Genomic DNA, 11,358 nt, shown 5'->3' with positions numbered 1-11,358 from the left:
ATCATTTTAAGACTAAGCCATACACAAAGTATCACACATATTAAAGAATAACAACTACACTTGGATGAATAAATGAAATGTATTTTTTTATTAAACAATGAATGACACAACAAGAACAAAGTGAAGGAACAGGGGGGAATAGTATAAGTGATTAATTAACAAAAACAATCCTCCACATATATCAGGCTGAGGTTAAGGATTCAATCAAAGTGCATCAGGGCTGAGAGGAAGGTAAACAACCGTGATAAGGGGTACCTTGGCAGCAAGAGTCGGACTAAGAAGGCAATTTCAACACAGCAGACTTCCTCACCTAAGGTCATAACATCTAGTCCACTGCCAAACACCTTACTGGTTGCCATGGATGTATTTGGCCTCTCCAACCCCGGCACACCGCCCGCAGCCTCCAGTCGCCTCTTATTTCAGCAGCCAGCAGCCGTCGCCAGCACCAGCTAGGTATGTGTATGGTATGTGTAGGTATATGATCATAATTATTTCGGTCAATATTGAAATCACAATAATTTAACACGATTACTCGTTGACTTCTGGAAAGATGTTGCAACTATTGAACTTAAAAAACAGTGGAAAACGTTAAATAAATCAACAGTAAAAAAAAAAAACTGTGAAATTTGCCTTAATACTTTTTCATATTTAAACTTATGTTATTGTCATATGTCACTTACTGATATTTTTTGTGTGGAATCATTTGTATTCATACATGTAATCCAACAGCCCTATAATGGTATAATTAAACAAACACAACCTTTCTAGACACACAGTACTCAGCTGACTAGCTAACACTGTCAGGTTCAGCAGATAAAACCTAAATAAAACCCGCCCTTAATCAACCTTAATGATCCTAGTAATCCAACATCAATAACTCACTAAATAAAAGTTGTCAGAGATTCACTACGGAACTTCATAATTGTTGGTGTAGCGATACCATCACAGCTGGCGAAGTCAAGCTAACAAACGAGCTAACTAGCTAACAAACTAGCAGGCAATCGGTCGGCTACCAAGATAAAAATATATATAATTACGCTGTTCACACATACAAATAAAGATCAGTATATGCATCATAAAGGGCCTCTGATAAAATATAGACGGTTGACAATTCAAAAGAGGTAGCTATTTAATCAACTTACCTCAGAAGTTACTCGACGGCCAGCAATGAAAATGAATGATGTCCGACGCCGTGAATGGATTGTTTGGAACTATGCGAGACTGCATAACCCGGAAGTAGGCGGCAAAAAGCGGACAACGGAGTCCAATGGGAGTGTCGCCACTCTGTCTTTCTCTATCACTCTGGTTGCATGGGATCCATAATAACGCCGCAGTACCCATAGCTATAAATCCAACATGGCTGCCCCGTGCATCAACAGCAGTGAAAGCTGTAGTTTTTTTATTTTTAGCACTTCTGTCTTGTGTCTCACTAAATCAGGCGCGCACACACACACACACACACACACACAGAGTCCTGTCCAACTTTTATATGCGGACATGATTTTTGCTAAATATTTCCTGTTTCTACGGTACCACTGACGGCGACTACATCATATGTTTCCAGCAAAACAGAGCAAAAGCAGAACATGCAGAAAATCCATGTTATGTTCTTCTACTACAAAACATAAATGTCAGACTGACACGTGATCTACATTCTTCTTAGAAAACAATCATGATATATTGTCTTTAGAAGTGTTTTATTCAACTTTTGTTTTGGTTAATGAAGGAAAAGAAAATCGCAATACTCAATAATATCCAATCGCAATACTTCTGGAATCACAATAAATGAAAATCACAATACAAATCCAATCAGCACCCATGTATCAAGAAAGAATTGAATCGGGACTAAAGCATATCGTCCCAGCCCTGGTAGGTATTTGATGTTTTCTTTTTAACTCAAACAAAAGAATGTGTTTTCAGCACACTGCACTTTCACAGCACATATTTCAACCCTTCATACGCATTATACTTTCTATCTTCACTGCAATCTAAGGGGCGACCTCTCACCCCGACAGGTCTGCTCCTGCACAAGATTTAAAACCTTTTTTTTAAACTCTCCCATTCCGTCTTCTTCCCTCGTTCCCCGTGTATCTTCCTCTGTCCTTGCTCTGTGCTCGCGAACCAGATGGAGCTCAAAGGAGATGTGTATCTCATTTGGGAGTGCTGGCATTTAGCTAGTGTTTAGCCGGCTGTACCGAGGAACGCAGCGGAACAGACTTACAGAGCGCCGATGGTCCCTTCTCCTTCTGCTGCCATGAATAAGTCATGGAAATGAGACTGTAATGAAAGCAGAGCAAGCTGAGTGCTGCCTAGCCACATTTGTCATCCTTATCCACACTTGGTGCAAAGGAAGGAAATAGAGTCACTTCGTTGTGGGACCGATTGCTATTGTTCTTAAAGCTTTAGTGTGTAACTTTTTGATATTAATGAACGTCCGTTACATTCAAGCCATTGCCAGATGAGTTGCTACAAAGCTAATTAAGACTATCAGCTCCACACAACTCTCTCTGGATTTCTCAGTATGACTATGTTCAGAAGATTGTGGCATCCTGCGACTTCATCATCCATCATGTTTTTTTTAATCCTCCGTGTCCTCCTCGGCTACTAGAAACTGCGTGGAGTGGGGGTGCTTTCACGGAAGGCTTGTATCATGTGGAAGTGCCGGCAGTTTTGTTGTCATTACTTAGAATTCCTCATGGGGGAGACAGAAACTACGCACTATAGCTTTAACATTGAGGCCTGCTTCTACTACTAACAGCCATATTAGTAATATTAGTCATACAAATTAGTCATACTATGAGTGAGCCCAGTAGGAAAAATGACCTGTATTAATATAGTGCTTTTGTAGCCCTTAATGACTACTCAAAGCACTTTAACATAGTAAGGAACCATTCATTATTCACACAAATTCAGACACTGTGGCTGAGGCTGCTGTACAAGGTGTCATCTGCTCGTCAGATAAACATTCACACGGGAAAAACTCGGGCTTCAGTGTCTTGCCCAAGGACACTTCGGCATGGCACTGCAAGACTAGGGATCAAACCCCCAACCTTCCGATTGGTAGGCAACTGCTCTTACCACCTGAGCCACAGCCACCCCAGTGGTGTAGCCTAGTTTATTGTAGTGGGTATACTGTGATGATTCCGTCCCAAAGCAACACCCCATGAGCACCCCTAACTCACTAAGGCTACGTTCAGACTGCAGGCCAAAGTGACCCAAATCCAATTATTTATTTTTTCATGTCTGATTTTTTCATGACAGTGTAAACAGCCCAAGTCCCGTGGCATCTGATCTTTTCCGTTACTTTCAGGTCGTGTCCAGTTCATACTTGAGTCTGATTCGGGCCACATTTAAAAAACATAATGTGAACAGTCAGTCAAAAAAATTTGAATTAAGCATTTAGGCCTGCAGTCTGAACGTAGCCTAATGCATACACTACATGCATTCACACATGATGGAGGGCACTCCAAAGACTGGGTATGTGTCATCAGGATGAAACCTCCTGAATCAATTTATTGTAGCATCACAGCCAAGGACATTGAAACTCTTTGGACTGTTCTGACAGTGCTTTACCAGTTCAGTTGAATTACGATTGAGTTATGTATAGATAATGCTCATGTCATTTATATAAACAATATGATCATGTGTTTTATATGATCAGATAGAAGATAGAAGTTCATATCAGCTGTGTCTTGAGACTGAGATATCGTGAATCATAAAAAACTGACAAATGATATTGCTCTAAATATAAAAAATGTACAGTGAACTTTTGTCATAATATAATAGATACAAATTAGCAATTTGTCTATTTGTAGGTCAGGTCTTTTTTGCACTTCCAAAACTTGTTTGCCGTCTTACGTAACTTTTTAAGGCATCCATGATGTGTGTACCGGACACCCGATCTGTTTCATGCATGCGAGTCTATCTAACTGACGCATTACACGCTGCGCCAATGTTATGAAACAGTACACACTTCCTTCCTGCCTTATATATTTACACAGCTAAAAGCCATATTAAACATTACGAAAATTTGTTTTGTTAGGGCGTTGTCATCGTTAGTTGACGTTAGCTTATACGAGTTGCCAGATCTCACGAGAGTTTGTTGCTGAGACAGCAACAAGTCACAAAGTTAATGTTCTATTGATTCATCCACCTGAACAATGTCATTTTAGTGTCAGAATGTTCAAGAAACGTGGCTTGTTAAAAAATGACTTTAAAATTTACTTTGGTGTCTATGGAGCGAATGAATCAGTCAACATCTGTGTTCACTTTTACTTCTCCCATAGGTATTTTTATTTTAAATTTTTTTTATTTAACCTTTATTTAACCAGGTAGGCCTTTGAGAACAGGTTCTCATTTGCAACGACGACCTGGCCAAGAAAAGCGTAGGCATGCAAGACAACACACAGTTTCACAAATAAAAGAAAACAGAATACAATAGGCTACATAAAGTGCAGATTAGGTAGGCATTACAAAGCTGGCGCAAAGGGAGGTGTAAGTAAGTCGGAGGATAGGCGAAAGTGATAAGGTAATAACACAATATACATGAATAGACAGTCTAACACTGCTGAGATGTAGTGAAGAGTCAATATACAGTTAGTGCAAGTTGTGTTCTAGTTAGTGATGTAGGTCAGTGATAACACAATAAGTATGAAAAGACAGTCTACATAAAATGATGAATGTAGTGAAGAGTTAGTTGGTCTAGGTGCTAATGTAGATCAGGAATAACACAATACGCATGAATAGACAGACTGTATACATGTTGAAAGAGTCAATGCAAATATGAATTGAAATGCTGAAATGTAGTAAAGAGTCGATATACAGTTAGTGCAGAATTGTGGTCTAGATAGTGATGTAGATCAGTAGAGTGTACTAAAATTGCGTGATACAAAGGTGGGAAGAAAAGAAAAACAATTGAGCATATCAGGGCAGATGAAAGGTGCAAAAGAGCAAGAACAGAATATGATAGCAATGTAGATGTGCATCTGTGCAAATATGCAATTGGGCGTGACAAGGATAACTGGGTAAGGAGGTGCAAAACAGTGGGTGAAAGATGGATGAAAGAATAACAGTACAGTTAACAGTATTGAAATAAGGGGAAAATTGTGATGAATTTGAGGCATGATCAGACGACTGATGAGAGAGACTCATGATCTTTTTTTAAGGACAGTTTACTCAGTATACTGGGAGAGAGAGTGCGTCCCCTTCCTCTGTCTCTGTGTTGGCGTTCTAACCTCTGGTGGATTTGTGAGGACTATGGTTAACTGCTCCTCAGATCTCTGCAGGGTAAATCCAGACAGCTAGCTAGACTATCTGTCCAATCTGAGTTTTCTGTTGCACAACTAAAACAACTTTTAAATGTTCCACCAAAACAACTTTCTTCCCGAGGCTATTTTGCAGAGGCACCGTGGCTCTGTCCGGCGCTTAGCACCGCCCAAGCCGATTGTGATTGGTTTAAAGAGATGCCAATAAACCAGAACATTCTTCCATCAAACGTTCTTCTTCCATCCCCGAATGCTGTGTGGACCCACCTCAGAAGGTCTGGCAATGCAAGACTACTAACACAGCCACATTGTGCTCCATCTCAGCTATCTTACTGTAGGCAGAGGTCAGAGGTGAACAGATAGTATTTGGGGCTCCGTCTCACACACATGTCCAACTGTCATCCTTTCTCACTAGTCTTAGTCTTCGGCCACAAACAGTACATTTCAGCTTGATTTCTGGAGTAACAACTTTCATCATATAAGACATAAAAGAAGATGCATAACAAATTATTTCCCACTACTAGGAATCAATACACTAAGGACCTGCTTTTGTAGGTTGACTTACTGAAATAACTCTTAATATTCAGCTGGAAAAGTTGAAGATAACTCTTTCTGACATGGCTTACATGAACACAATGCCCGGCTGAATGCAGAAAGTGAAGCAAAATGGGCTCAAATCAGGGTACCGCCTTGTCTTCCTGCAAAGGTTAAATGAGAAGAACGAAGACTGTGATGCTCTCTCCATCCAGGTGACAAATGGTGATAGGCAGCCAGAGTGACAACCACCATAATGTCTGTCCCCATGCACTCATACGATCAAAGCCACTGTCCTAGAGATTCAAGGCACCCATTTTATGATTAGCTGCTAATGGCTGCAATGATAACGAGCTCCTCATAACTCCATGTTCCCAGGTCAAAGCCAAAGTGAAAGTGAAGCAGAGTTCTGGTAACAAAAGTAGTTTGATAATTAAACCCAGTCAAGCACACCATAAATGTCAAGACACACACGTACAGATAATTAAGCTGGTTCCTATTCAGTACACACTGATTAAAGGCATTGATTCACTGGCTGCTGGAAACAGCGAGTGCAGGTGTTTACGTTGAATGTGTCAGATCCGTTTTCATTCCCAACTCGTCACATATTGACGCTTGGTCAGTGTCTCTCAGCGTCAGATAGCGACGCAAAAATCTCCCTTTAGCGTCTGTATGGAACGCACCAGGCAGGCTTGACCGCGGTGCTGTAAGATGACGTATGAAGAGAGACAACGGTAGAGAGTAGTATGAAAGATCGGAAATCCGCATAAGGAGGTTGGTTGGGGTGGTGGATGGGTCAAACAACACAGGACTTTCATTAAGGAGACCGAGGTTCACACCCCTCGGAAACGTATATTTTGTAACCCCACCCACAATCTTTTCCTAAACCTAACTGTCCCATTCTTCTGCCGCATGTCAGTTAAATGTATGTCCCAACCCAGAGCGTCAAAAAGGTTTATTGGTGTTTTAAGCCCCCAACGTCTCCTTCCAGGCAGCGCTGCCTGGAAGGCACTAGGATTAGGCAATGGTTAGGTTAGGGTTAAGGTTATGGTTAGGTGCCTTGAAGTGAACGGTCGCAGCACTGCCTTGAAGTCGATTAGGCAATGGTTAGGGTTAGGTGTCTTGAAGGCTGGAAAGCGCTGCCTGGAAGGAGACGTTGGGGGCTTAAAACACCATTGAGAGTCAAAAAGTGAGAGAAGAGTCCCGAACAAGCAATTCTACATTTTTGCGACTTGACCAAGCAATGCTTTTTGACGCAGTGGAAGTGAGAATGTGTGAATGCCTTCGGTCCTTGTTCTTTTTCACTGTATTAGGTAAGTATAACTGTAAGTAACCACATTCAAATGTATGAGTGGGTGCTACAGTACATGTAACTGAGTGCCTTTTATATCAACCCTTTTGGCTGTTATCTTGATTGGTGCAAAGGAAGTTAATGTCTTCTTTCTGAGTATAAAACACAACTGAGCTTGTCTCCTGCTGCAAGAGAGAGAGAGAGCGAGGTCTGGCCACTGCAAGGCTCATGAGTCAATGACATTTATTCAGTTATTTGCACTTGTATTAGTTTCAGTTGATTCTTCCTCTGTAACAAAAGAAGAAAACTTTCTTCTGTCCTTTGCTAATTTGCAGCAGTACTTTATTCTGACCTGTCTTACAGGAATGGGGTCTGAATTCTATTACTCTTACCACGGAATTTCTAATTATTGGTTGCTTTATGTTTTTGTGATTTGTTTCCTTTGCCCTCGAACATCCCTTCTTTTATTACCAGTGAATTCTGGTGTCCTAACAAACCTCTGCTCTGTGAAGTGACTGATTGCAATTCAAACAGATTATTTAACACTGCCTATAACAACAAGGGCTACCCATAACACCTTGCAACACCTTTATTTTTACTGTTTTGTTTGTTTGGTTGAGTGATTTTACTACTTCCCCTTGTAGCGATCTATTTGGATGGCCTCTCCAAACTGTGCGTAACTTGAAATCAAGCAGAGGGCTAACCTCTGAGTATCCCTCCCCCAATTTGTTAGAGGACAGGGGATCTTTATGTTGTGTGATTTGTATTTTTCACCAATTTTTTTTTAAAAAGCCATTTAAAACTGCATAAATTGCTTTTTTGTTTCTTCTCGAAGAGTGACCACAAGATCCAGATACGGATCCAAACCGACACACTAACCTCTGACCTCCCTGTAATGGGGATGGGCAAAGAAAAATGCCTCTGTAGTGATTAGCGAGTAACACTCATCAGTTTGTCTGTTTCCTCTCTCAGCGTTACGTCCTACCAGACCCTACCCAGGAACATGCCCAGCCACCGTGCTCAGATTGTGCCCCGCTACCCAGAGGGCTACCGCACGCTGCCCCGCAACAGCATGATGAGGCCCGACAGCATCTGCAGCGTGGCGGGCTCTGTGTATGACCGGGCCCTCGGTCCCGCCTCCACCAGCACCATCACCACAGCGGAGAAGAGGCGGTCGATGAGGGACGACACCATGTGGCAGCTGTATGAGTGGCAGCAGAGACAGGCCTTCTCCAGGCACAGTCTGGCTCAGCCAACAGGTACTGACACCACCGACACATACAATAATATTTCCTGTCCTATAGTAGGAACAATGACAAGGGAAGTTTGGAGTATTCAAGTGTTGGAAAAACAGGAACTCCGGCACAACTATTTGTTTTTCTGGGTCAAAATTTAAAATGGCAACTTTTTTTCCCAACATTTTGATCGTCTTTTTCGACATTTTGTCGCTATTCTCGACGTTTTTGTCATTTCTTTTCAACGTTTTAGTCACTTTTTACGAGGTTTTTGTCGATTCTCTTTTTTTTTTTTGCGCCTTTTGACATTTTTGTCACTTTTTTAACATTCTTTTATCAATTTCTATAAAGTGCTCAAATGCTATAAAGTAGTAAGTAGATAGATATTTATTAAATTAAATGAAAGTAGTGAACTGATCATTTATTTTATTTGTGAAGAGCGTTCTAGCGAACCATCCATTTGGTTGAAAGGAACCAAAATTTCGGATCTAGAAACTTTTTGAAAATGGGTCAAATTTGACCCAAGGACAACAGGAGGGTTAAATACATTTTGATCCTCCCATTCTGTGTCCCCAGGGATGTGGGACAATGGACAATCACCTATCGATGGGAGTGTCTTTTACTGAACTCACGTGTCTCTTGTGCAAAATATCCAACACATTCACTCACTCCCATCACGTAAAATACGGACGCTTGGGCATGTGCTCATGGCGTTGTTATTGACGCAAAAGGTCTCCTTTATCGGGACAAGAACAGGACATGAACCCCGGTCTCCTGGGTGAAAGTCCTGTGTTGTTTGACCCATCCATCCCTCCCAACCTGCCTCCCTACGCAGCTATCGTAAAAAAACGTGGTCTCTGTAGACAGCCCAAGCTCCACAAACGGCAACAAAAACAAACTGGCCAACCTGCATCACCAAACATAACAAAGAGTCTTCCAGCCAATAACCGACAAGAAGGATTTGGGGGGTGGGGGGTGGGGGGTTAGTGCACGGAAGGGAGGGGGAGGGGACTGGATGAGGAGGAGGGAGGGGCGAGCTAGCCTCCATTTTGTTTGACAATACTTTGAACGTCAACAAGAAGTGACGTCACCCAACATCGCTTAGAGCACCTTTAATACTACGTCATCTTACAGCGCCGCTGAGCTGCTGCTCTGCCGGCTGCGTCCCATACAGACGCTAAAGGGGGATTTTTGCGGCGTATCTGACACTGAGAGACACTGACCAAACATTCGTATTTGACGAGTTGGGAATGAGAACGGGTTGAATTTTCACAACCTTCCAGTTATAAATATCTTAGTCAATTACAATACTACATATATCAATTCCATATTGATTTCAGTAGTATCGTACTGTAATTGAATTAGGATATTTATTACTGGAATGGAAATTACTGGAAAATTTTGAAAAGTGACACGTAAGTTCAATGAGAGACACTCCCATCACTATGCAGTTGTCCCACAGCTGGTAAAACAATATGGGAGGAGCATAATGTATTAAAGACCATTTTTGTGTTCATGGTTGGAAATATTCTTGACTTAGGTCCAGAGTTTAATAAATGGTAATGCTGTAGCGAGAGCAGATTGCAGGACTTCCTGTTTCTCCAAGTCTGTGATATTTTCCAGCGCACCTGCACAGAACAATTATTGGATGTGCAAATTATTTCTTTGAGGATTTTTCAAGTGGAAAATGTCCATACTCGCCTGTTGTTGGCTCAGAAAGCTACGTTTGCCAATTAGCACTATTACACTAATGGGTCCTTGCTATCCTGTTAGCAACCATTTGAGATTGGGACAGTTAATTTTTTTTACTACTATAACCTAATTTAATGTACAGTAACTGGTTCACGTCATAGAGTTTTACTTTAACTTAGTTTATGTATAACTACAGACAACAATTGGACACACAAATATGAAATTAGTTAGTGCAGTTGCTGTCAGGTCTACCCCCAGTTGAGTAGGCAACTTCAACTTCTTCAAGTTCTCTTCAGGACAGGTTGATTTTCTTGCCCGTGTAAGACTACGTCTGTGAACAATCTCTCTCATTTAGTCCCAGTCAGTGGCTTGACAATAATATGACTATGTTTGTAATATGCTTGATGTTATCAGGGCAAGTAGTTTCACATTTCTGTAGTTGGTACTCAAATGTGTACTTTTAATAACCAATTGAAATTAAAATATCACAGAAAACTGCTTCCCACAAGTGCATATGTAGCACCAAATAGCATCTCTCTATTCTCCATCTTGAATGTTAGTTCCACAGACGCAGATGTTGTGTTATCTCGGAGTCTGTAAACAAAGGGATACATTTTCCTAATATGGGGTTGCAGCGTCTTTTGTGCAATCCTTTTCATATGTCTGTAATATAGCTTTTGTTCAGTATAGTCCTAACTGTTGCAAATATTTTTAATACATTTTTAACCCCACCTTTACCACCAAAGAGGGGATACTTTTCACATGCAGTGATAAATAAAATATAGATTAACACTTAATGAATTTTCTTGTTTTTCTTGATATATGTGTATGTATGTATCGTTAGTCTTTTGTAGAACCGAATCTTTGGAGGGTTGCTGGTATGTAACACTTGTGCTTCAACATTTTTGTAAGCCAAGGACTCCTTAACTCAAAGAGAGACAGAGCAGAGACCCCCTACTACACATATTGTATCAAATAAGTTGCATATTACAATAACATGTAGGGCGGTCTAAAGCCTTAGTACATACCTTTTTTGTGCATAGAATACTAAGCTATTAAAATAATAATTGTTGGCATGATTTTACAAATCATATTTTAATGTTAAACATATGTGTAGCACATTGAATCCTTACGATGAACTGTATCTGTGGATGGCTACCTTAGTGACTACCTTACCTATAGGCCAGTAAGCCTATCATCAGTTGTTTTTTTTCTTCAGAAATAGGCTGATTTATATTTGCTAATAATATGTTGGACTCATATTTAAATTTTTGAAAAAGAAATTCAAAGAATTAACAATAATTTGGAGGCCCCCCTGCAGTAACTCTGAGGATCCCCTGTT

General features: G+C 40.8%; 1 protein-coding gene across 3 annotated transcripts in view; it reads left to right on the top strand.

The window, feature by feature from the left end:
- Nucleotides 1-11,358, top strand: part of plekha5 (pleckstrin homology domain containing, family A member 5) — a 248,798-nt gene that overhangs the window by 188,373 nt on the left and 49,067 nt on the right. For all 3 annotated transcript variants that reach the window (XM_078243205.1, XM_078243203.1, XM_078243204.1), the window contains one exon: nt 8,062-8,348. In XM_078243205.1, the coding sequence (XP_078099331.1) occupies nt 8,062-8,348 (287 nt within the window). The remainder of the gene's footprint in view (nt 1-8,061; nt 8,349-11,358) is intronic.

The sequence above is a fragment of the Sander vitreus genome, chromosome 23 (genome assembly GCF_031162955.1).
Source record: "Sander vitreus isolate 19-12246 chromosome 23, sanVit1, whole genome shotgun sequence".
Taxonomy (NCBI): Eukaryota; Metazoa; Chordata; class Actinopteri; order Perciformes; family Percidae; genus Sander; species Sander vitreus.
The sequence above is the reverse complement of the archived record's forward strand: the minus strand, read 5'-3'. Positions and strand labels throughout refer to the sequence as shown.